Source organism: Centropristis striata, chromosome 12 (genome assembly GCF_030273125.1).
Source record: "Centropristis striata isolate RG_2023a ecotype Rhode Island chromosome 12, C.striata_1.0, whole genome shotgun sequence".
Lineage (NCBI taxonomy): Eukaryota > Metazoa > Chordata > Actinopteri > Perciformes > Serranidae > Centropristis > Centropristis striata.
The window spans coordinates 31772821-31800818 of NC_081528.1; the positions used below are offsets into that span (position 1 = coordinate 31772821).

Genomic DNA, 27998 nt, shown 5'->3' on the forward strand with positions numbered 1-27998 from the left:
AAAATCACAAGGGTTAAGAGAGAGGAAAGTGAAATATGGGACAAGAGTTGATCAAAAAGAATTACTGGCAGGTAAACTGGTGAATTCCTTTGAAAAAGTCCCAACTGTTCCCCAAATTGGTCCCTCCATGGGCAGTCATTATTTCATAATTTGATTTACTTCCATTTGTATTACAGCAGCAGACAAATGGATAAAAAAGTGAAATGGAAAAGAAGTGGCCAACAAAGTTTTCCTACTGTTTAAAGTTCAAGTTCAGTACTAGATATTCAGATGTGATGAAAAACAGTAATTTTAGAGAGTTTATGATATTCATTGAAATTTTGAGGATAGCCATCATTTCGTTGTCTTTTCTCATCTATGTAGTTATGCCCATCCTTCATCACACTCCTTCTTTGTCGTGAAGTCCTACAAATGGATTTCCAAGCATGTGTGTATTGTTTTGGCTGGCTCATTCTCCCACACTGTTCTCAAGCATCTCACTCTGTCTCATAGAGACACAGCTGCCTTGGACAGAAATGTTCTTCATTCCATTCCCATGAATCTCTTGCTTCCTAAAACATTCACACTGAAAACACAAACACACACACAAAGGTGAAAACTTTTGTCTCACACTGTGACAGCTAAGAAGTGCTGCATATAAGATTGGCAGATCTTAAATAAGCCATCGCCTGCAACATTTTGCTTCTGGATATTTTGTGTCAGTGCTGATGTTTGAGCAGTGTAAGTTTTTAATACATTCTGCATTGGCGTGTACTTTAAATACTTCTATTCCTTGCATTGTTATGTGTTAATTTAAGACACAGGAGACACATTGGAAAGTTTATTTCCTGAACGTCTTTCCATTTCTAAGTAATTACTCATCTACCATGATTATTATGTTCCAATATCGGAGCTCAACCAGAAAATAAAAGTCAATCCGTCCAAAAAAATGCAGCTATTGTTTTTGGCATGCAGTACAAAATGGCTATGTGTTTAGATTAAACATTAAAAAAACAGCCTGCTTCCCTGCATTCAGCAGTTCATGTATGCTTTACAAACTCTTGGACACAAGTGAGCCCGTGAGGGGCAACAGACATCCAGCAGTGTCAGTCTAAGGCTGGAGTGGGCAATTATTTCCCCAAGGGGCCACGTGAGATACTGCAGGATTCTGGAGGGCCAGACCAAAACTCTGAGCTAAATTCTGCTCAAAATTAATTTAATCGCTTTATAAAATGCAGTAAATTAAATGGTTTTGAGTTGCTTAAGAATACATGTTATGACTATGTTAATGTGGGGTAACCTAAATATAGCAGTAAAAAAATGTAAAAACTCCAATCATTATCTCACTTTTCCATTTTTTTAAACACGATATTAAAACCATAAACAATATAGATGTATGTTATGCAGTAAATCAGCAATTTATTAACTTTAAAAATAAAGCAATACATGTGTTTGACAACACTGTAATAAATTATTCTGTAGTCATTTCATTTTACTTAATATATATGATAAAATGTATTAAATATAAATGCATCCTTGATTTTGAGGCAGTTGTTTAAGTAACTTTAATATAAAAATGTTTGAGATAGAATCTACTTATTTTGATCACATTAAATATAATCTTTAATTCTAAATCAAGAGAATTTTGAATGACTCCAACACAATAGAATGAGTCCGTTTTTAATTGACAGGCACTTCCTGTTAAGTTGTTATTAACTCAACGTGTAACGTAGTTAGATTTAATAAATAATATTGCATGCAATCCGTTGTCTCAATTTTATTGAGTAGCTATTGTTTATCTTTTTTTACAGTGAAGGTAACAGGGTCACTTAGTGTTTTTTGTGGAACCCATTTCTGTGCAGGTGCATACGCATGCACGCACATGCGCTTATCACCCTCAAAATAAAAGCACTGCGGTTGTATTGATTTCTAATTTCGGGTTAACCTTAAACAGGCCGGACAAGGACAGCCAACGGGCCAGATGTGGCCCCCAAGCTGCCTAATGCCCAGGTCTGGTCTAAGGTATACAAGTTATTAAGGTCTGCAAAATGTTTGACAGGTTTCTGTCACAGGTGTCGAAAGGGGAGGAGCAGCAGGACAATATGATCATGAATGGACTTTCAAGAACTCATTTTATGTGACAGAGACATTAAGAACACAGGTTAACGGTACTCTGCACCGTCGTCCCCCTCTTAAAGCCGATGGAGGGGCTGATGCATGCTTAATAGCATGCTGGCCTTCTTTTATGGCTTCTAAAAAAGGACACATCACCCATCCTTTCTGGCCAACATGGTGGTGACAGCAGCAGCCGGCACCCTGTCCTCTAAAGCTCCGCAGAGAAGCACACAGCCATGTGTACATCTGAGGTCATGCATACAGTACAGAGATGGAAACAACATTGGTATATTCTTATCAAATCCATGCCATAAAGATGGCTTGAAACATGCATGAAACAGTCAAAAACATACATGTGCACACACCAGAGATGCAGATCACAGCTCTGGCCTCAAAAATGGGCTTTCCCTGTTGCATTGCATTGAATTGTTAGTTTTAAAGAAATTAACCACTCACACAGACACACACACACACACACACACCGTCTCTGTGTCTGGTGGCTCTGGCTGTAGCTCTGAACACCTCTTCAGAGATTTCCCTTTGGAATACTGCAGCTAACAGTGCTCGTAAAAGCCATCAAGGTAATGCAATTACTGTTTTTTCCCTCCTTTTTTATTACTTAGTCCTTCATTGTCCTATAATCCAAATAACGCAACCTCAATGAGAAGATATCAGGGTGAAAATGTCTGTGTGGTTTTATTTCTCAAGTTCTGCAGGTAGCTGCTTTAGTCTGATTAGGTATCATGGTTGGGCGGTATGACAGTATATACTGTGACAGAAGCAATGTGTCCACCAATAGAGATTTGAGAAAGGTCAAACATCAGTCAAGGATACATGACACTCCCACTTTTCTACACAACACACCCCCTAGGATACAGTGTAACATACTTTTTAAAAAATCCAAACAACAATATTTTGCTTAACCTAACCAAGTAGTTTTTTTGCCAAGCCGTCTCGGTTGAGGTAGAGGTTGTATAGTAGGTGTGCCCTAAGAACTAACTTCCTGACGTACTAAATGATCCTGAGACATTTACTTCATCAGTCTAAGCTTTGTTTCAAATAGGTGAAATACGATTGTTAGAGACATATCACAAGTGGACATAACCATTCAATATAAATTGATTTCTGAGTTGAGAAATGTAAGTTTTTAGTATAAAAAGCACCAAATACTGAACTCCACCCTTCCTGTTTTTATGTCACTGATCTGCAAGAGCATCCCTGGAAGTTTCTGTTTAACTCTGGTTACACACGGGAAGCGCAGCTCCCCGGGGAGTCGTACCGAGAGGAATGTCTGTTCTAGATATTGACGCCAGGAAGGCCAACCACGCAGCATCACAGGAACGCAGGGAATGTGTCTTCCCATCTCTGATCCTGTCCAGAGTGGTTCCCTGCACTATAACTCCGGTGTCCGGTCAAATCAGGGATGCATAGCAGAGAAGCTGAGCCACAGCGCGGGTTATGTGATCTGCACATGGCCTGTCATCCCTTAAGATTTTTCATTTCCTTAAGTGAGCCAGAGCTGTGATCCTCAGCATGTGAATCGGTAGTAACATGTCACAGTCTGAGTCAAAGCAATATATCTGAGGATGTCATATTTACATGTGCAATGATAATCACATTTTTTCTTCCTGTTGTCATTGTCTCTCACATTCTATCACTTCCTCTTTTTCTGTTCTTCGTGCTGCAGAGTCCATCTCATTTTTTAGGCATCCTGCCAGCAGCTGGCATGGTAACAGGTGTCATATATAGATGTTATGTAGCTGCCATCAGCACTAGAGTTACATGACCTCATCTATAAATACATGATAGTGACATGATTTAGTGGTCTGCTTCCTTACCACGCTCAGTCCAATTAGATAAGGCAAAGTATAGTAGCCATAGAGTAAATCACTTCGCCCACCTTGGAGGAAGCAAAGCCATCTGTTAGGGTGGACAGGTCCACTTTGATACTAATGGAGTCGCTCTGTCTTGTCACTGACCACTGCCACTGTGTGTGACACGGAGGCGGGGAGTGTGTGCAGCCTTTGACTTCTTGTTATTGTGTGTTTGTCTGATTCGTTGTGTGCATGTTGCCTGCTGCAGCTCGAGAAGATGAGGTCTTTTTTTCTGTTCTACATTTGAATGCCTGCAGGGCTCAGTAGGGGGTCACACTTCTGTGACGGGCAAGATAAAACACTTTGTGGTGGAAATCTCTCAGTTTTTTCTCAAACAAGTCTCTGGTTGGCATTATCTACTATCACATTCAATACCTCTGAAACAGCAGCAAACATAAAGCTGCCGTTCCTCTTTATAACTCCAAATGTGCTGTTTTTTTCCACTTGCCCTTTATGTACTGCAAGTAAATTTCAAACATTTACCCCCAGCAGTACAGAGCTCAGGGAACCCATTCAATAAGTCACATGGATATTAACTGCAGGAGGAAAAAAAAAACAGGTTTGTGCAAAAGCATGGGTTTTAATCCGAGAGGCAGGGAAGTGGAATTTATTTATGGCAGATTGAGTTAAAACCGTGCTGAGATCTGTCGAGATAAGCAAAAGTCTTAGAGAGGAAGTTTTTTTGAAAGCCAAATTTGAGTCTGCAGTAAAAGTAGCTTCACAGCTGCTTTACGTCAGAGGCTTCTGTGCCTTCTTTCCTCCCACAAATCATGCGTCAGTAATAATACACATTTTGCATCAGGATGCCCTTGAGCATGCGGCAGCACCTCAGGTTAAATTTCGACACACGTCACAATGTTTCTCCTCTGTGTGTTTTTTAATACATGCATGGGTATGTGAGTGTGTATACCCTTCTGCTGCTGGTTGCGTGAGTCCCATGTGCTTTGAGAAACGAGGCGTTCGATGCCTCTGAACCCTCTCACCTCAAAAGAAATCGACTAACTGTGTTGCTCATAACCTTATCACTCTCTCGCAGAGCCAAACCCCCATTTTCTGTAGTTCATGAGCTCAGATGAACTCCTCCAGAGGTTTTACGAGAAGCTGACAAGTGTAGAAATTTTAGCTCGGAAAGTGTCAGTCACACCGGATTATTGTTCCTGTTCGGTGCATGAACATTTATAAAGATGACATGTACATCGGCGTCAGGCTTCGTGATGACAAAAACAGTCCAGAAAGAGAAAAAGATTCATTTTGAAGAATTAAAGATCAGATAAAACATGTCATTTCCTGTTGAGCTCTTATTTGAAATGGTTTCTTCTGGCACCTGGATGAATAAATTGTTAAATCCCAACTGAGGGGCAGACAGAACTCACAGTTATTTTATCTCTTATGGTTAAAAAACGGCTGAATGAGGATGTGGAGGACAAGATGATGAAGGTCAGGTTTGAGGAAGAAATTAGGAGAGTGCGACAGCTGACATTGTAGAACAGCGAGGATGAGAGATCAGAAGTGGCAGAGAAGCAAAAGAGCAAATAATGTGGGCGGGAGAGAGAGAAGGAGAGGCTATGGGGATTTCATGATGTTCTGCATTCAGTGTGTTTCACTCATCATCACGCGAGGTTTAAATGACAAGACCGTGCTTCTAGCCGACCTGCCTCTGGCAAAGCCACAGGTGAGGTTTCAGCTGTCAACACAGTTAACAGGAAATGGTAAATAGATGAAGTTCAGATTGTACAGAAAGCCTGTTTAAAGCAGTAGTTTGACATGTTTAACTTTCTCACTGGGAGTTAGATGAGAAGACAGTACCACTCTCATGTCTGGATGCTAGTTAGCGTAGCTTAGCATAACAACTGGAAGCAGGGGGAAACAGCTAGCCTGGGTCCGTCCAAAAGTAACAAAATCCTAATGCATACTAAAAACTACCTCTAAATCAATTAACATGTTGTGTTATTTTTTTATCCATACAAAAGGGGGGATCGTGTTGCACTGAACAGCTTTTCCTTCCTCTCACATTTTACTCACTGTGGCCTCCTTTTCAATGCAATATATATAAGTCCTGCAGCTCTTTGGAAACTGCACAGTTATGGCTCGAACTAAGGTTAACTCAAAATGTCTTTTCTGCAGTATAACACCAGTATTGCTTCCCAGTTGAGCTGAGGAGTGCAGAATATAATGTTTTTTTACAGGATCAGGTTCAAATTGTTTTGAACCTGGTCCTGTTTGGAATCCTGTTTGGATTTTATATTATTGTCAAAAATAGAATAAAGTGATTTTGATGAAATATCACTATCTTTAGATCAGGTTGTGTTGACTGACAAAATTATTCACTGCATGATTTGTTCAGGACTGTCAGAAATATGAAAATCTGACTATAATTTCTCAGTTTGATATGATAAATGGTGTACTTTCTGCCATTTGTTTTGAAACCCGACAGCAGGGTGTGGATTTCAGAAGGTTAATATATGCTGTTTGGCAAAAAATTGTAGCCTTTGGACAGAGCCAGGCTAGCAGTTTCCTCCTTTTTCCTGTCTTTATGCTGAGCTAGGCTAAGAGAGTCCTGGCTCCAGGAGTATTGTACAAACTTGGTATTGATTTCTAGACTAACTCACTGCGAGAAGGTGAATAAGCATATTTTCTTGAAATGAAACACTATTTGCTAATGTAGAAATTTAATTAGTTGTGCCTGAAATATCTGTTTTTTGTGCTCAGTACCTTGCATTATGTTATAATTGGAAGAAAGGAGCTTTTAGTGTATATGTTGATGCTTGCATCCAGGTGCACAGAAAGACGGATAACAATGAAGAAGAGGATGATGATGATGATGATTATGATAGTGATATCATTCCTAGGAAATCACTTCTTCTGCCTGAATCACTTGCCTCCTCCTGGCAGCCCTTGCTTCAGAAGGGGAAAATGGGTTTGAGGTGTATCAACTCAACCAGAAAGCCCTGCATATCCAGTGTTTGTGAAGTGCACATGAATTTTCCACAAGCGCAAATGTGCTGTGGTCCATGTGTCGGCAGTGAGATTATCTGGTGTGTCACTTTGCCACGAGTGATATAGTAAAACACCGTCAAGGACTCTCAAAGCTGTGGGGCCATGATGAAAACTTCACAACTGTCATTTCAGTTATTCATTGCGTTTTCACAGGCAAACCGCTCTGAATCTCAGTTTCTTAAGGGAGTACAGCACCAACTGTTCTCTATCAGTCTTTCCCAGTGGCTTTCAGTAATGTTTTCTTTACTAAAAGGATGCAATGAGAGACAGCAATTTAACATGTAGGTGTAAAAAAAAACAAAAAAAAAACTATGCCAGATGTTAACCTAAGTTCTGTTTAGTGTGTGAAAAATGTAATGACAAATTTGGTGTATTTACAGTTGTATTATATTTCAGCTCTGTCTTCCCTAAGTATGACAATGTCTCAAATATTGTTTATGGCACCATTTATTTTAATAATTGTATGTTGAATTATCAACTAAGAGATAGTGAAAGTTAACATAGATACATTAAAAGTAAAAGCCTATTAGAATAAACGTGCAATTTTTTTGCAAATTGTAATTTTCTGCAACTATGAATCAAACAATAACAATAATAATCATTGTTCAAGAGGTTTTAACAAGTAGCTGAATTATCCACAGAGGTCACCTGCTCTCTATAATAACCTGGTTATTAAAGACCTGGTGATAAAAACCCGTAAGAAAAACTTAATTAAGCAGTTTCACCTTAAAATCAGTGTTTCTCCAATGTTGTTTGGCCTGTTAGCAAAGAGGCGTCTAACGTTTGATCAGCTTCTTTTCCTGAAAACTTAAGATCCAAAAGTGTAATGCCTGAAATCCTTCATCAGGTTAAAAGGTTAAAAATGAACAAGATCTAAGAAGTGCATCATAATAATGTGGCTTGAAACAAGATAAAAAGTCAGTTTGGAAAGCTTCTGGCACTGAAGCATTCACACAAAATAAGACAACAGCAAATAATTACATGAAACATAGTGTGTCTTTGATTACAGATTTTTCTGGGTTTGAAAATTATTGGAAAAATTAGGGATAATGTGACTAAACAACTGAACAAAATATATAACATACACCCAGTGGTTTTTAGACATTTTAATTCTAAACGTATACATTTAATTTTTGGATCACTGTGCCTCTATCAGGTCAGTTTTTAACATTTGATTTGTACCACCTTTATAAGAAGATAAATTATACTCCTCTGAAATCTGCACATCTCTTTCTTACTTTTTGTGGATGTCTTGATGCTTAAAGGCTTAGAGAAAGGTTTATTGAAAGCAACACCTTGGGTTTCAGCAAAGCATTCTTTTTTAATCAGTTAACCAGCCGCACTGGCGTCCTTGCTTATCACACCTCTGTGGTACCTTTTATCACAACGTTGGGCGCAGTTAAAAACACGTAGGATTATAGTGCTTAATCAGAAGCGCTTCCTGATTGTAGTTATTAAAGTAAAAGATGTCAGAATGAGATTCATGGAACCAGTGTTGAATCGCAAAGCTGATATGAAATTGCCTCTGAAATCTCTGGTTCCAGTGAGTGAAAACCAACATGAGGTAGTTTTATGCTTGTGCACGCATCCGTATTATTTACTAATACAAAACACACAAAGCCTTCCTGCCTCATCTTGGGATTTTCTGCACTCTCGGCACCCGGCTAACCAATCAGGTCGCCTGTTTTTTCTTTCTTTGGCAAACATTTTCTGCAGCCGCCGTTTGTTTCTGTGTGTCAGCTGCGGTTCTCATTACGCGGTTATGTTTGTGATCGTTCACACGGCACGTCTCGGTGACCACCTGTGGGTGCTGCGCCTTCGCTGAAATACAATCTTTCTTCACTTCTGTACCAATCACACAGTTAATCTGCTGTAAATTAATGTCACAGACAAATAAAATAGACTCTTCTTCTCCACTAAATTCCTCTGGTTGGTGATATTTGTCTCATTTGATTGGACTGTGTGTGCACAGTTCAAGATTCCTGAACTAAGTGAAAGTCGTTCTTTTTATGTCCACTCCTCTGGGAACGAAATGGTTTGAATTCATAGCATTTTCTTTGCTAAGACGACTTTGGTATTTTGTTGATCGTTTTTCATTGTAGCAATGAGTCAGAGGTTTTAAGGAACACAGAGCCAAGCAACAGCCTCTGGGTTCCCATCAGTCAGAATGACTCAGACCCAAAACACTGCTCTCTCTGTTATTGCATTTTAGAAAATAAGGCAAAATGAATAACCGTGTCATATGAATATACCAACGAGCCGGCAGCTAGATAATTGTATTACACCCAATGAAATGTGGCTGTGTGCTGCCTGTCTATGTGGCTCTCTCTCTTTCTTTTTCTTTCTCTATTTCTTTCTTGCTCTGTCTCTTTTTCAGTTTCTTCACCTCATCTGGTTTTTCATGCCTGAGCTAAGCAGGGCATTTTGGCTAAATTAATTTGTGAATATAAAATCCATTTGCAATGGCAACAAAATCCCAAGGAGAAGGGGACTGTGAAGCCCATCATGCTGCAGCTGCCATTTAGAGCCGGTGCCGTGGGAGGTGAGCGTAGAGGACAGGTGGTTAGTAACAAGCCATGGAAATCCAAGCTAACAGGCTGGGCCGTGTCCTTACTGTCACACATGGCAACTATTCCCAAAATATCCACAGTGCATGACTATTTATATGTTTATTTTTATCGTGACGGTGCACATTTATAGAAAACGTTTTCTCAAATTTAAGGAGAATTTAAAGAGTTTTTTGGCTAATTTGTTGGATTTGAGTCAGTTGCTACTGTATTTTGTGGACAGCTGCTGTTTTTATCAAGTGACAGATAGTTTTGTGTTTGTGTAGTAGCAGTAAAACACCCGTGGCATCCAGTGTGAATTCCCCTGAGTGTGTACAAACTAATGATATTAAAGCTGTATATTAGCAGTAACAGAAGTGACATTAGCAGCACTGATGTTTCTTTGAGAAGTACTGATTATTTTATTTGTTAAACAAGTTACATTTCTCAGCCTTAATTAGATTTTTCTTCGTTTATTGGTCTGTCATTAGTCTGCTCTTTCTCCATGCTCTATTTGTTAGATACACTCATTGAGCACATGACACAGTTAGTGTTAACAAACAGGTGAAAAAACACTTACTTATGTTACTACACAGTCACTCTCAAGTTGGAATAAAATATTTTTTTCACCACTTTCCATGAAATGATTGTTATAATGTGATTTATTCTTGACAGATAAAGTGTATATCATCTCAAAACTATATTAATCAATCTCAATCAATGAATCAATGAAAATGAACAGAGGATTGTGTCTGAAAACAAAATTATTCCAACTTTATGGGCAACCATGTATATAAGCAACTTGCCTGACATTGCAAAAATGTCAAAAAGACATTCTTTTTGGAGAGAAAGACAGCCCGAAAGAAAAGAAAGAAGGAAAAGAAGATAAAAAAAAACTCCACAGGACATTTACTGCCGTGTCTCACAGAGAGGTCAGAGGTTAAGGTCAGCTTGGTGTTTTCTGAGGCAGCAGGAGTTCACTTCGCTGCTGAAGGACACTTCAGCTGAGACGCTCATTGACTCCAGAGATTTAACCTGATTATCTGACTGAAGGGCAGCCTCCCTGCTGATAAGGACACTTTTCTGCCCATCAAAGCCACAAACACGTTGAGACGTGAAACACACTGCTGTAGCCCTTTTGCACCTATTAAAGGAATTCTCCAACATTTTGAAAAAAAAGTCACTCATTTGTAGTTTTACCCCAGAGTTGGATCAGTTTCTGTCTCTCTGTGTGTTTTGTTCACATCTGTCACAGTCCAGATGTTATCAGGTGTACCGAGGTGTTGCCTTTGAGTATGGATACAGATCGGGTATTATCTGCTCGGCTCAGGTCTGCCACATTGTGCCTCTATCTTGATTTGATTCAACATTGTTTGGACAGTTATCTGTGGATTGAGCATACCAAGCAACAAATCACACCTGGACATGCAGGGCCCCTTTCCAGGGCTTCAGGCTGTGCACATCAGATGTCAGGAACAGATTAGCAGAAACACATTTATCTAGACGGCCTTTGCCATAGCTGATTTAGGTTATAGCTACAAAGCTGAACTCCCTGTTTCTCTGGATTTCACTGTCAATATTGCACATAACCTTATCCAATCCATAAATTACTCTAAATATTGATGTTGTATTCAGAAGCCAGTTGCCACTCTGCTATATTCTCTACTATCTCCACAAAGCAGCCATGCCGAGGCACCGTGATGATAATGTCTGTAGTCAGGAGTCACAGTGGTTGGTTACACCTCGAGTCTGGAGGATAGGAATATTCTTTATCTATCTCTTCCCAACCCACAGCTAGTAGCACCAACCTGACGATGTTATCTGCAATGGATAAGACTGGACGTGAACAACAAGGATTTGTTATGAGCTGCACAGTGTACAACAGAGATGATGAAACTGTTTTAGAGATCCACTCATGCCTGCGTATAATAAACTACTTGTCTGGCTTCTGTGGGATTCACAAATCAATGAACAGATGAGGATTGCATACAGGAGCTGAGCTTTAATAAGAGTTGCGGCAGCTTCAGACATATAATGTAAGAAATACACAGTATCTATTGCGTCAGTATCATTTCATTTCGATGTCTACTGTAAATTTTATATTAATCAAAATCAAGTTATTACATGTCTGGCAAGCTTTAAATTCCATCTTCAATCACGATTCATTAAAACACATTCTCTAAAACACACATTTTTGGCATTAACACAATGGTCTAATTCATCTTTTTATTTGGGTTGTCTGACAAGTTTCCTTTAGCTCTTCTATGGAAAATACAGTGTATAGTGTAGGGAGTTTATACGAGACATTTGTGACATTACAGTAGATTGTGAGATTGTCAACAAATTTGCATCTCAATACAAATTAAGTATAAAATAAATTCTCATGAAAAGTTCATATATTTTATGAAATATTTCCATATTGTTTAATGCTGTGAAATGGCCGTGCAGCTGTTTGAAAAAACATGTGATGGTCACTGATTTAAACACTCTGTTAAGGTTAGAAAAAATATCAGGATTTTGGTTAAAATAACCATTTCCATAAATAACTAATGTGTGCAGTTATGTAGGTAACAGAGAATGATGTGTTACATATGGAAGTTAAATTAATAACGACATCAACTTTTGGTTTTGACACGGGACACAAAGACCGGTCTCCTGGGTCAAAGTCTGGGTTTTTTTTTTGTTTTTGTGTGTCATTTAAATGTAATACTTGTTATCAGTTTATTAATTATGTTTAATGTTAAGGATTTGACTTGCCCATGACACAATTACTTTTGATTTGCTTTAGACTTGGACCGGTGATTTGAGTCACTTCTCGGCTTCTGTCATTTTAAAACCAAGTGGTAAAACAATGGTTTAATCTGTAAGATCACAAAATTAATAGATTTCTAATCAGATATGAATATTGCCTCAATCTTTTCCATCTGCTAAAAAATATTTGAGAACATTTCTGAATGAAAGAAACTCCTTCAGTCATTTTTTATTTGACTGGATGCCCAAAAACCTGTAATAAACCATTTTAAATGCAGTCTTAAGACACAATAAAACCTGGGGTCATTGGGTTTGAAGCCTTTTGTGCACTGCACATGTGCTGTGGTCGCCAAGCATCCACCCAGTGTGTGGGACATAAAAACGTGACTCTGAATCTGAATTGTTGGATTTTAGTCAATTGCTTCTACACTGTATTTTGTGGACCTACACAGCTGCTGTTGTTATCAAGTGAAAGATAATTTTATGGTTTTGTAGGATAAAAAAACACCTGTGGCATCCAGTGTGTACAAACAAATTAAATTAGTGCTGTTTACTGGAGTGACATTTGTTAGTTATATTTGTTTAAATTAAGTTTTTGTTTATTAGTCTGCTGTTTCTCCTTGCTCCATTTGTTAAATATACTACATTTGCACACAACAGTTAGTATTTCACTGTTAGCTGAAAAAAAAACACTTATTCTCTCTCTCTTATATGTGATATTGATCATATTGACCAACAGTCAAGCCACCTGTACATGTGGTATTTTCCCTTCTCGGTATTAATCCATGAAACTGAGTTGCACTGTTCCAACAAGAATCCAGTGTAGGCCGACTGAAATGAAACAGAAAGCTCCTTTAAGCCCATTCGACCATATCACTGTTTTCTACTAACTCCACTTCATCTCAGTCCAGACCCCTCTCTAATCCGCAGCATTAAATTCCCATCTCTTTCCATTCAAATATCACGGTGTCTTCAGCCTGTAATATGATATGAAATTGTCTAATAAAGGCCACTGGGAAATGTTTTGGGATATGGCTTTGCCTCATGTAGCATCTATTTTTCTGTGTTTGCTTTTTCATTCTTATTCTCTCCTTCTTCTTTATTTCGTGTTTTAGGAGTCCTGGGTCAGTCTGTCCCTGACCTAAACGTGATAATTGGGAAGCTAAAAGCATACGCGGGCCCACGGGAGATCCGAGTTTCTTATAAACAAAATCAAATGCCAGCATGTGTCTGGCCTCCGCGCCGCTGTTTGGTAGTCAAGCCGATTCATTTTTCTCTTTCAAACCAGTTACTCGATTCCTAATCCCCTCATGTGGCTAAAAAGTTGAATTACTATTGAATTTGTGTCCATTTAAAATGAGTTTTTCTCATAATAAGACTTAAGGGGAAAAAACGCTGTTGGGATTTATAAAGCTGAGTTCCAGGAGAAGTTAACTATGGCGGTATAGACTCATCCTTCCGTACCCTTCCCTGCTTCCTTCTCCTGCTTTCTCTCAGCAACTTTATTTAAATATCCCCCACCAGACTTATAAATGAAAGTAAGCATCTTCTTGCTGTCTGCTACCATTTATCGCTGCACCCCCACTGTTTCCAGATCCCTTGAACATTCACACGGTTGCTTATCGCTTGAAGGTCACAGGAGTTCAGTCACAGTTCAAACATGTGCAGTGTCTTCTTCAGAGCAAACGCTATGACAGTGAATACCTTACAGTCACTGCTAAACGTGACAGGTTTGGTGTATTTTTTCCTGCTGAAGTGTTAGTTGAGGAACTCTGCTGTCTGGCAAAACAGGCAACACAAAAATGCAGAAATAGACTGAGATACAAACAAAAAAGTGTTAACATTTTAGCTAGTTTTAACCATCCCTATTGGTCTCATTAATTGGGCTTCAGCCAGCGGGTTATGAGACAAGCGTGACTCTCCGTTTGTTATACCCCGCCACAATTGGCTGGTCTCAAGAGCTCTGCCCTATGGAATATTATCCTCAGACAAAAACCCTGTTTCCCAGAAGGCTTGTGTTACTGACACATCCAGACTCTGAAAAGCCTCTTGTTAACAACAGCTGTAAAGTGAGCTTGTTCTATTCTATTGCTCTTTCTCAAGTTTAATCTCTCCCTCTTTCTCTCTCTTTCATTTATGTTTCTCTTACTGTCTCGTTGTGCATGGGGGAAGGGGGGTGTCCCGAATTAATTAAAAGAAAAAGTCTTTGAAGTTGGATACTTAGCCTCAGGGCAATCTGTTCCATTTTTGTTGTGGCGGTGGTTTAAATTTTTGTTGGGACGCCATCGTAACGACCCAGAGATTCTGCTACTGGACAATGTCATCTTATTAGGCAAGTGATGCAGTGCAGGTTGAGCCCTGCATACATTTGTCCCTGGAGCACTTCTGAATATATGGATGTGTGGAACACTTGCTTCCACTTCTGCCGCTTACTTTTTTGTGATTGCATTCTTGAACTTGAGTCTGACCTCAGATAAAAGTCCTCTAATGTTCCCGTAGCAGAGTAACAATGAGCTCAGCCCATGCCTCAGGTTGGGGAGTAACACATTACACTGTAATTGGATTACAGTAATATCATTCCACAAATTGCCAACTGATCATTTGTCGCAGTTCCTACTGAAGCACAACACAGCAGCCCAGACACAAGACAAAAAATGTTATCATCCATGTTTCTGCAAACTACTGCTGCATTGATGTGACACATTTTCAGCACACTTTAGCTTGAGCACTCGTTTAACATAGTGTAAAAGGTGTCACAGCCAGCAGAAGAAGGAGGTTTGGGTGGTTTTTATGATCAAACAAACACCAGGCTTTTTCCTGTGTGAAGCCTAACATCAGTTTGAAGTTAATTTTGGTCAGTTTTGGTAACCTGTAAATCAACTTCTATATGTGAATATGTCACATTCTAAAGTCACGCTCAACTTAACCTACATAACTGCGTCAAGTATTTTTTGTCTTGTAATCTTTATTAAAAACTGCATCCAGTAGTTACAAAAGTGTTGAAAAAAACACTGATGTTATCTCCCCCCCCCCCCCCCCAACCTTAACCAAGTAGTTTTGTTGTTTAAATGTAACCACATAGTTTTAGTTTGAATTTACAGTGTAAATCACATGATAACTGTAAAAACCTCAGCCCATTGCAAATTAATTTTCTTTTCAATTACCACCACAGGAAGGAATGAGAACATGTTGACGCATTTCAGAAGCATTGAGACTTATATATAAATAAAATAATAATATAATAATAAAATAATAAATAAATAAAAATAATATATAGTCAAAAACTAAGAGATTCAACATATTTGTGGTTTGCAGAAATGTACAGTGGCAACATTTATTCTGTAGACTGTTGACACTTTTGCAGAAAGCATTCACAGAAACATGAGTCATTGGGTTGTCACCTTATTGACACAAATAACTGCATTTCTTTTATTGGCACTTTATCATGTAATTCTGTGTAATGCCATGGTTTAGCAGTAATGTGATTGAACTACAGACTCTGTGACAGTGATGACTGGAGGTTAATCTGTGACAGCAGTCTCCACTGTGTGTCCTCAGTAAAACCCTTCATCATACACAAGTCTCCTGTAAGAAAGAGGTATCTTTTTTCTCCAACAATCCCTGTCTCCAGTCTCTGTAGCTACTGTAATATAAATAGGGATCTGTCCTTTTTCAGTTTCAAAGAGAAATGGGATCATCTGTGAGGGAATGAGACCCAGGAGCCCCTCAATACAATGAAGTCATATGAGGGGGCGGTGATCTAACCCAAGATGATGGGCTGTCAGCAGCTGCACTCATAACTGTGCCGAGACGGACAGAATAAGGACTGAAGTAGTGAGACACAGAGCGAGGGAGGAGACAGAAAGCCAGGTTAGAGGGAGAGGAGACGTACTGTAGAAAAGAGACAAAGGTAGAGAGTGACAGGAAGACAGATAACGAGGGAAGAGTGGGACGCAGAAGAGACAGAAGACTGAATTAGAGGGCAGGCCAGACTGGAGCGAGTCTGCCAAGCTGCCCCTCTCAGCACGGGACTCGTGCCTATTTCCATCCCATCAGCCCCCTCCATCTCTATCACACTCTCTCTGTTCACTCTCATGACATACCACGTCCAAAGCTGAATCAGTGAATGAATGATATTACCTTATGCTAAGAGCCCTGCCTCCCACAGCGAGCACCATCATCCGCCTCAAGAAACTGTAATGCAATTCGTCACTCATTTCTGCTTGCCTTTTATTTCGTCGTCCCTCCATGATAGATTTATCTCTCTCTCTCGCTGTCTCTCTCTCATCCTAAAAATTTTATTTTTGAAAGTTAGGTTACAGCTCTTGATGCGAAATGAACGAAATGTTGTTCACATAATTTTTGATTGGATAAAGATTTACACATTACTAGCTACACTACAAGTCTTTACCATTGACTTTATTTATAGAGAATCAGGGAGAGGGGATTTTAAGGCATTTTTATTCAGATATCTTGAGGTCAAAGGTTGAAAGTGGCCATGTCATTTTTTTCCCGTGCTAAAATTTAGTTTAATTTTGAGCATTATTTCACCCCCTTCCTGTCAAGATACAACATGGATTCCTTATATTAAGTTTTATAGTTATATATGATACCAATATCTTACCAGTAGCTTTTAAAGATCGACGACATTTGAAACACTCTAGAGGTCACAAAGAACCAAGGGGGGACTTTACACACAAACTACCAATATTGGTGACTTTTAAAGTTTATAGTTGATCTAGTAGTGTTTTTGACATCACATCGTGTTATAAAAATCATATCCTTGTTTGGCTTGACATTTAATTTTGCCACCTCCTGCATGCCGCCATCCATCCAACACTTTGCTGGCACCTTCTCCCACCCATCACTCCCTTTTCTGCCTCCATTCTTCCCTTTATCCCTGTTTTCCCCACTCGCTCTTTCTATCTCTGAGTGGTTCTAGCTGTCTTTGATGTCTGTTGTGTGATTTAATGAGTTTGTTGTTGACGGTTGCTCTGCTTCTTCTCTCTCTCTCTCTCTCTCTCTCTCTCTCTCTCTCTCTCTCTCTGTCTCTCTCTCTCTTTCTGCCACTCGTCTTGCCTGCTGTGCTGGGCTAAAGCCACAGGAGTGCCAACACAAGTCAGGCAGAAAGCTAACTACACACACACACACACACAACAGACTTTTTGTGGTCACTTATTGGCCGAATACACACAAAAAGAGTTTAGTGCCTTCATTCATTCACTTACATGTACAAGCAGTTGTCATCTGCATACAGAGAGACATTTGCTCGTCTTGCATAAATGCAGATACACAGACTCACACACAAAGACAGGCAAAGACACACACATGCATACATGTATGTAGAGGACAGAGGAGTCTGTTTCACTGCAGTCTCATGGGAGGCAGCTGTGTTCTGATGTATTAATCATCTTCGTCTCCAGCTTGCTAATTAATGACCCATCTGTCCCCTCTCACTGATGTTCCACTTCAAACTCCCTCATACACAAACACACTCACGGCTGCGACACAACACCCAACTCCATGTTCTCAGTGATGTTACTCCAGCCTCAGTTTCAGGGAAACAGACCCTGTGAGCCACACTCTCCGTCTGCATTCATGTAGAAAACCATAAGAGGAGTGTTTGTGGCAACTTTATCAGGGAGGAGTTCTCCTTTTCAGTTGCGTTTTGGTGGCAGACGTCGAGTGCTCGGGCTTGTCTGTGAGTGTGTTTATGTGTGCACTTACGTGGGTGTGTGTGTGTGTTCGTAGGCTTATCAGGTGAGCCCGGGCAGAGTGTCAGATGCGGTAATGGAGGCTTCAAAGACAAGCGCTGCGGTGAGTTCCCTGGCTGCCTTTTTCCAACCCTCCCCACCCTTCCACCCTCCTCCTCCTCCTCCCCTCCTCCCCTATCCCTGCATAGAGGCAGGCAGGCACACAGGTAGACACCTGGATGGATAAAGAAAGGATGCAAGGAGGTAGATAAGCAGGCAGATAAATAATTAAGTGGGTGCAAAAGCAAACAGACAACAGGCAGACAGAATAAAGCAGGCTGAACGACAGGAAGAGCAGATATTGGAGAGCTGCCTGACAGACAGGACAAACAGCCAGAGCTGCAGTCAGACAGTCAGAGTCGTGGCCAGGTGCTTGCCCAGCCCACATCCCTTTCACTTGCATGAGCAGAGCTACTTCAAACACCCGCCGCTTGTCTGCTTCTTTGTTCTACTGTTCCCTTTGCAGCTGTAGTTGTTGTTTTGATGCCCATCGTCGCCACCGCCATCGTTGATTTGCTTCCTTTTGAACGGCAGTTCTATTTCTGGCTCACTGTTTGTTTGTTTCCATTTTCGTATTTTCCGTGCTCTATGTGTGTTTGATTGAGTTTATTTATGTGTGTCTGTGTCTTTTTTTTTCATTTGACAAACAGAAACAGTTAAGTGGTTGTAATTGAGCGATTGAGTGATCATTAAAACTGCCAGTGGAGGTTGATTTGTTTCATTTTCAGGGATTGTATGGTTGATTTTGTGGCTTTTAAGTAAAGGATGACAAGGTCAGGCAGTCAAATCATCTTATTACAGGCATCATGTGAGCTAATAAAACTCGTATATGAGCATTTGAAGCTATTAAAAAGCATTAAATTGTATTATGGGATTGAATTTGGTTTCATACAGGGAGCAGCGAATAGTATGTTTTGCTTCAGATGCTGATTTCAATGCATTGACTTGTCAGTGCTACCGTGATATTTACTCAGCTATAGAAACATTTTTTCAATTAAATTTAGAACAGAAATAACCGGTGCCAAACAAAAATTTTAAAGAAACTTCTAAAAGGATTTCACATGTTATAGAAACACATTATTATTTAATTTCTACATAATTTCTGTGTTGTTGCTGACTCAAAAATATGTCTTTAAATTTTGTAATCTGTAATAATAATCTATAGCTGACAGTTCATTTTAATGTCATCGGATTTTCAATACAACCTTACAGTTCAGGACTTTATCGATTAAAATATGTCTGCTTTTCAGTACAACTACAACATTTTTGTATTAATTTGAAAGTAAGAATTAGTACTTAGTGGGTATGTGGTTAACAGGGCACTGATCAGACTTCACCAAAAATTTCACATATTATGGCATGCTGTCGCCAGATTCATGTCATACAGAAAGATTGATGTTGTGTTTATTTTTTGTTTAATGAAAAAGCACAATTGCATGTTAATAAATAATAAGAATTCATCAGGGTTTTGCCAGTGTCTTCAAATTCATGTTTAAAATTTAAATACAAAATAACGTTGTGGCATCCAGATTTTTCCTGTGAATGCACACACAAACGCTATGCTACGTGCTAATGTTCTGACTTGTCTCCTTCCTTCCAACAGCAAACTCTGGAGAACAACCTGACTAACCTGGTGAAGAGGAACAGCGAGTTGGAGAACCAAATGGCAAAGCTTATCCAGATCTGTCAACAGGTTGAGGTACGCAACACTTAACGCGTTATTTGACACATTTAATATGACATTGTAACATTAAATATGTGACAGAAAATGAAGAAAAGCATAATAAGTCCTCTTTGCTGTCAGACTCACCATGCATAAAGCCAATGTAGTCCCTCATCCAGCATTTTCAAGCTACAAAAACAATCCAAAAAGTTGCTGACGCATGCAAGAAAGTTTGCAGGTTTGAGGCCTTAACCTTCATGAATTTTCTCTCTCTCATGAACCATAAACACCCCGAGCCTGTCACTGTTATTGATTGTATACAGTTTACTGCCTTTGCTATCGGTGACTGCCCCGAGGCCACGCTCCTCACACTTTGTCTCTCACTCTGATTGAAGCAGTGGTAGAAATGGGACTTTAATTTCATTCTTTTTTTCTTTCTCGCTTTCATGGTTGTGGTTGTGCCAGCAATAAAATCAGCTCTCCATTCTTTCAGTTCCCTTCACTGGCTACTGATCAAATATTGATTCGTCTCAAGACTAAAAGTGAAATCTAGTTCCCTATCGTGGGTTCATAAAAGGTCAGCATTGCAGCACAGTTTTCAGACAATTTATATTAAAGAATTATTACTTGGAAGCCAAAGATGAGAGGAAACTAGACCAACGAAACAGAACAGATACATTAATCATGACTTGTATCTTTAAAATCTCTTTTATCTTTAACCTCTTTATCTACTGTCATGGAAATGTATTTATGCAGAATTATCTTGTTATCTGTCATTTGATCCAGGGACTGATGCAATGCACCGCCATGAAAATGAAAACACCAGATACCAGTTAGGCTCTCTGTGACCTCTTGTTCTTTTCCAATGGTAGCTCTCCAGACAATCTGACTCAAACTATGACTCAAGAACAAAGGATGAGCTGGAGTAGCTCTCAGCAATCATCCACTCTCAAGCTGTTTAAAGGGGCAGTTATGTAATTCAGACAACTTCAAAAATTGGAATGAGTACTTCACTTTGGGGGAAGCTACTACTAAGGCCGCGTTCAGACTGCCAGCCAAAAGCTGATTTTTAGCCCATCCAGATTGGAACTGGATGGCTCTTTTGAAGTCCGAACAGTCACAAATCACATGAAGTCCGATTTTTGCAAACCGGATCGAAACCACCTTCAGGAGGTAGTTTCAAATCGCATTTGAGTAGGAATCTGATTTGAATCAGATTCGCCTGCGGTCTGAATGCGGCCTAAAAGCACTTGTGCAATATTCTCTGCTTTCAAGGTGCTTATGAGATCTCTTCAAAGTCATTTACTCGACTGTGTCTTGTAATACAGCAGGCGATTGTCATCAGCCTTGTTTCCATCAACTAATTCCTAAGCTCATTTTAAAGATTTGCACGAGAAAAACTTGATGGAAACACCAAAAAAGCAACTTTTGAAAATACACATAAAAGTTTTTGCCCTCACTTGAGGTGGTTTCTGCCTGCTTTTGAAAAAAACGAAAACTGCTTTTGAAAAAAACAAACAATTTTTGTAAATAAGTTCTGACATAGCGAACATTTAACTGATATGACTAATAAGCTGTTTCCGCTCTGCCGGTCTTTTTATTATTTTTTCTCTCTTGCTCAATCTCTAATTCTTCTACTGTTTACTGACGGATTAGCCTACTTCATTCACCTTCATTCATTATCCTTAACCGCTTATCCGCACTCCTACGGGCAATTTAGAGTCACCAGTTAAAACTAAGTGCATGTTTTTGAACTGTGGGAGGAGGAAGCCGGAGAGAACCCATTGTGTGAACTCCACACAGACGAGCCACAGGCCTGAGTCGAACAGGCAACCCTCTAGGTGTGAGGCAAGAGTGCTAACCACTACGCCACCTTGCAGCCCAGATTAGCCTGCAGCTGTTTATTAATTTTAGTAATGCATTGTAATTCGTAGATTACCCATGTCCATGTGAGCCAGGATTCATGGCTCTTTACAGCTCATACTGACGTTTGTCATTATGCAGCGACCTCTAGTGGCTGTAGTAATTATGACGGGGCAAAAGGAGGAAGTGAAGCAACGTTTTAAGACAGAGAAGATCTATCTAGGGAGGAAGTTGGGTTGGATGGATGAATCAAACAAAGGACTTTCACCCAGGAGACCGGTGTTCTTGTTCCTTGTGAAACCGTGTTGTTATTTTAATAATCACATATTTAATAAATAACATCTGTACATTGACACGTTGCGTCCTTTGCAACTTATGTAACTGCATCCTATAGTTGCATAGAGAAGTAGTTATTTTAACCCAAACCCTGAAGATTTTTCTTAATCAAGTATTTTTTGTTGCCTAACCCAAACCAAGAAGTTCCATCAAACTAACTATAGTGTAGGCCTAAAAGTCTGATTTGTCTGTCAATCTCACAGTTGAAAAGTTGCAGTGGTGGAAATGTGCTCATGAAACAAAGGATAAGTTGGGCTATATAAGTGTGCTGTTGTGGGAATTTACAAAAAATTGCTTGGTTTCTTACGATTAATGGTCTACTTTGGTATAAATATCATCCTATTTAATATCCTGTTACTAAAAAATTGAAAATAATTCATGTGCTTTCAGTCAGTCTCCCCAGAGTGCATGAATAAATCATCATGGTAGAATAAGATGCGGTATCTAAATCTGCAGGACCATCATTGATAACAACAGCATGAGGCTACTGTTTCCTAACCAAAGAATACATTTTTCAATCAGGGAACTCACATGAGAACATAGCAAGCACTAACAGACAGCTGAATAGTTCTTGAATTTATGAACGTTTCTCTCTGTTCTGCTCCGTGTCAGTGGTAAGGACAGCTCTGCACACAAGCACAAAGAACAAACAGCCTGTTTGTTCTGAATCAAAACTAAGTTAAAGTCACATGTATCTTGGCCCATCATTTTGTTGTTTTTGCTATTTTTCATTTATTTTCTATAGATGCATAAAGCTTAAATAAAGATCAGTTAACTACAGGCAAGACTTTACCTTTCAGATTTGACTATGTAAACCTTCAGTTGGGAACACCCTTCCTCACAACATTAACCATGATCTTAAAACAGCGACCGTGCGACCGTCTCACAACGTTAAATAGAGCTGTCACATTTTTATGTTCATGAGATAGAGTGAGGTTTGATTCTCATGCATCTTACGGTGCTGAATATGATTTTTAGGATGAATTACTGTTGCAACACTCAACAGTTTAAGTCCCGCTGGAGCAACTCATACAAGAAATTTATACTCCCAAAGTCAAAGCAAATAAGATTATCTGTGAAATGGCATATATCTTCCAAGTAGAAACTCTATTTGACTTGTCACAAGCCGGCAGTGTTTCACAGTTCACCCACTTCAATTTGGTGACAACCTCAGAGCAGTGTTTGCACTCTCAGGTCCCTGCATGAACCCATACCTGTCTGCAGAATATTATATAGCTCAGCCAGTCTTGTCACTGCTGACCTCTTCCATTTGGGCTTGTGCTGTGATTTAATGGAGCGACCGTGTGAATCCAGCCAGAGTACTAATGCTTAGCCACGGAGTGTAGCATCGCCAACATGCACATGCACAGACGCACACAAGAGCATACTTTGTGTCTTAACGCACTTGCTCTTAATAAACGCCATCATTTCTCTGTGAGAGTTGACATTAATGGGCACAGAGGACAAATGCACTTTGGTGCCGCCATCACTCTGCGTGCAGTTCATTTCTTATTAGCCGGGCCTGACTCCATTTTCTCAGAGTCACTCTGAAGTCCATGAGCAACAACTCATGCAGCCGCTCACCCAATCAACATTAAATGATCACTGTGTGATTCATTAAGTACAGACAAACTGTTCGTCAACAATGCATGGAGAGAGAGAAAGAAGTCTGTCTTCATATTGTCTCCGTCTGCATACCAATGTTTTGCCACCGCCAACAACAACAGCGGAGACTCATCACTTATTCATCAAAAATAAATGAGGAGCAATAGCATAGAGGGGAACATGCTCCATTGATTCTTAAGCAAATTGTGAGAATAAGCTATATGTTTTCCCACCATGCTAGTACCCATTATGAGCTGTTCTCCCGTGGGGTGTCAATGTCACATGTCTACTTCAATTATTGACGTGAGGAAGGAGCGAAAGTTGTGTTTTCAGGTGACTTCACAGTAACGTGGCTCTGTGGAGTAGAGGAGAGGGGAAAGGAGGACAAATGAGGAGGAAGAAATGTTAGGAAAGTAGAGGAAGAGGGAAATTAATGGGAATGAGAGAGAGCAGGGTTGAGAGGGCAAGCAGAAGAAGAGGCAAAGCGAGCGTTAGCGTGACAACCAATGATCCCTTTGACCGAAACAGACACAGGCACTGTGCGGAAGAAAACGCTCAGCAATAATGCAATACAGACAGGGAATTTAAAAAAGCAAGGTTTTTGGTGGAGTGGGTGAAGAAGTGTGTGCACAAAAGTAAGAAGTCTCAAAAGAGCTGTAAGCATGACCTGGTTTCCTCTCCTCCTTGTTTGCATCATATTGTATTGGTGCAGAAGATATGATCAAACACAGTATGAGTCAGCTTTCAGTGTGTCAGCGCACACAGCAGCGATGCAGCCCTGCTCTCCCGGGGTTCTCTTTGGGGAGTTATCTTCTCTTCAGTCTCAGGAAAGACGAGATGATGTGCAGGATGTGAGGATTCTCCTTATCGCAATATTTGGTGTAGGATTGTTAAATTTCTCGCTGCGCTTAATGGCATTCAGAATAATGTTGCAGTGTCGTGATTCTTGAGCTTTTGCAGTCATTGTTGTTGAGCTAATACTCACTGTTATTCATTCAATGCTAGATAGCTGGTTGGATATTTAAAGGCAGCAGAGAAGAGGCACTCAGTGAGGCTGTTTGGCAAAGATCTTTTATCCAAAGCGTTTTACACTACACACACCCGTTCACACACACATTCATACTGGTGGCAGAGGCTACCCTAACGGTGCCACCTGCCACCATTGGGAATTCATTCACACACCGAAGAACGCAGCATCGGGAGAAATTTGGGGTTTAGTATCTTGCTCAAGGATACTTTGACATGTAGGCTTCCATGGTCAGGGATCGAACCACCAACCCTCCGATCGCTGGACGAATGCTCTACCAACTGAGCCACCCCAGTCAAGTTCATTACACATCAGAACTACTTTTATTGCATTTCCATTCATAAAAGTTCTGGACGGTACCAATCAAACATTCTGTCTGGTTATCCTGTTAGCCCTCTGTTGAGGTACCTAAACACTGCAGTGCATTGATTGGTGAAAAGAATCGTCACTCTTGTGCAACAATGGACTGAATCCACAAACTCACTATTTTTAAATACCCTATCAATTGCAACAAAGACTGCTCTCCAGCCTGCTCTTTCTTCTGAACGCTACTTGCATGGTTGACTAGCCTATCACCAACAACCGTGGTTTAGGTTTACATATACAGTATTACAGGTTATTAGGGTACTAAACAGAAAGTGTTGGTGGCTTTGGTGTAATTTTTGGTGCCTCCTGCATCAGCGAGCCTTTATTCTTGTGCATGTGTTGCCTCATGTTCATCGCCTTATTGCTTTATAAACTAAAGCCCTTCCAAAAAGTTTGATATTATGTAACTAATTTCGTACCAGCTATTTCTCACAGCATAAGTTTTGCCCTCTTGTTCAAATGGACATCTCAAAGGATGCACACAGATTTTTTTTTGTTGCCAGTGAAAAAGTTTTGAGCAGATTTTCATGTAATTCCCACAGAGCCTCCGCTTTCACACTTACATAATACCTCCTTATAGGCTTGTGCTCTTGAGACTTGGTACTTTGTCAGTGTTGTGAAGTTCTTGATTTTGCGATTAACGCGTCTCTCCTCTGAATTTGTCTTGCAGCTTGACAGTTGATCAGATTTCCTGTCTTTCCATCTGGCTTTGTCCCACTTTATCTCGATCTTCCTCTCTGGTTCAGCCAACCCTCCTGCAACACAGATTGTGTTGTGGTGAGACGTGTTCTTTGGCGGCTTTTTAATGAGGGCACTCCCTAATAAGCGCATGTTGCTTAGCTCCTATACTGTGTCTCGCGGTGGGGAACTCCTCATCCAGACACAGCTAATGTGGAGTAAGCATTGTTCGAGGAAGCAGTCAAAGCAGCAGCCATTTTTTCCAACCTCTGGAATTGTGCTGCCATCTGGGAGGAAACTAAATTAGCTCACTGATAAGGTTGTAAGTGTGTGGGTATTAGGACTGATGGAAAATGGAAAGAATTGTGGCAAACGGAAGCCCAGTGGGTTTTAATGCTCAGACATGTATGTCTACTGATTAAACATTGAGCTGTAAGTCATTAGCCAGACCTGTCTAGGTTTATGTACACTGAAGCTGATCCCACTGTGTGCAGAATATGAATCAGCTGTGTGGAGATGGCTGTAATGCTGTCTAATCCTTTGTACCAGGTCTCATCTCATCTCTCTTTACCTTTCTACCGGAGCATCAGTGAGATCGAAGAGTCTGCCGCTGTTGTTTGTCTTTGCTATATTTCTAAAGCCATTTTCAGCTCCACTTTCAGCCCAAGATGAGGACATCAATGCCCTCGGATGATGGCATATAATGAAATAAAATTCTCACCTCAGTACAGTTATTATTGTCTGTTTGTGCTTTTACCAGATATATTTCTATAGAGCCCATTCATTTGAGTGAAACAGCAGCAATGCTTTAAAGGAGAATACCACCTAATTTTAGATTTCCAATATGTTGTTTTTCTATTGCCGAAGAAAGTTCAAACAACATTTGTGAACATGAGCTACTGTCTCTTGAAGCCAGAAACCAAATAAGCACTTTTACAGCTTGTGATGTCATCAGGTATAAAGTTTGAATCTCCTCAATAAACAATAAATGGGAGACTGGTTTTGTGGTTTGTTTTCTCCTTTATTGTTTTTAGTTCTGAAAATTAAAATGAACCCATATAAATGAACAAAAAAACCCTGGGTGCTCTCAGTGTCATCGATAACATCTTTCCGAATTCATTGTCTATGGAGCAGTTCCAGACTTTATACTTGGTATGATGTATAGGTATAATGTTTACCACCAGTTTAGCCATTTCTGACATTTGATAATTAGTGTGAAGTACCACTGAGGCTTATCAGATTGCCATTAGTTTTTGCAGTATTTGGCAACACTTTGGGACAGCTAGATAAAATGTCAGAGGATCATCAAACTTGTTAGATTTGATTGAATTGTCTGGGAACTATGAATGTCTGTACAAAATTTTCTGCCAATTTATTTAGTAGATGTTGAGCTTTATATACTCTAAGGGGGCATTAGAGAAAATTCAGTATTAGTATTCATCCTTCAGGCAGCATGAATGTCTGATCAGTCTGGACCAAAAAGGTGGATGACTGCAGACCAACATTACCATCAGCTAGTGTGCTAAAAAGACAAAATCAATTCACTGCTTTAACAGGCCTGCCTCGGTTTAGGTACAAACACATGTATATTATATCATCTATGATAATGTTCATGATCATTAATCAGTGATTATTGTTATGCAAGTAAATCTGATTAGGGTACAAAAGTTTATAGACACTTTATAGGCCAAACTTTAAATTCATTGCCATGAAGCATTTCTGATTATCGCCTCTCTCTGACATAACTTTCATGATATATGTCTCACCATATCTTTTACCCTCTCTATAAAGCCGCTCTATCCTGTTTTAGAGCTAGGTGCCACTCGGGTGTCATAAATCCCGGGGAACTGTCCCAGAATCCGTGGACAGCATCAGAGACAAAGCTGTCAGACTGAATCCTTGCATCTGTTTGCGAAGATCATGTGTGAGAGACAGAGGAGAAAGGGGAGGTGCAGTGAGAGAGAAATTGAAGTGGTCAGTGAGGAGCAGACAGAATGGGGACCGGAGGAAGAAAAAGAACGAAGTGGAAAAAGTAAAGTGGGATAGGAGGCAGGAGAGGCTGATGGGAGTGGAATGAGTACAAAATTGATTCAAGATGTGAAGGTTTTGGTGTCAGCGAGAGGTTAACAGCTGTTCCGAACCTGGACCGGTCTTTACTAAGTTTGAATGAGAGCCATTTTGGCGAGAGTAGCTCCTTTTGGGAGCCATACATTGTTCAATTGTCGGTTGTGGGAATTGTCTACAATTGTAAACCCTGATGTTCACATGCTAAAGTTGGTGGGTGTGCTGCAGGGCAAAGCAGTTTGTTTGCAATATTGATAGACCACAATATGGCAAATGTATGAACAATTGCATCAGAATGAATAATGTTAAGTGCATTAACCTGTTTTAGAATGTGTTTTCACTGTAGTTGACACAATTCCCCTGAAAGTCAGTATCGGCTCA

At 39.9% G+C, this 27998-nt stretch overlaps 1 protein-coding gene across 3 annotated transcripts in view; it reads left to right on the top strand.

Annotated features, from left to right (window-relative positions):
- mid2 (midline 2) overlaps window positions 1-27998 on the top strand; it is a 185084-nt gene that overhangs the window by 106356 nt on the left and 50730 nt on the right. For 2 of the 3 annotated variants that reach the window (XM_059345636.1, XM_059345635.1), the window contains 2 exons: window positions 18014-18079; window positions 19619-19714. In XM_059345636.1, coding sequence (XP_059201619.1) covers window positions 18014-18079; window positions 19619-19714 — 162 coding nt within the window. The remainder of the gene's footprint in view (window positions 1-18013; window positions 18080-19618; window positions 19715-27998) is intronic. The other variant, XM_059345637.1, reaches the window with a different exon arrangement.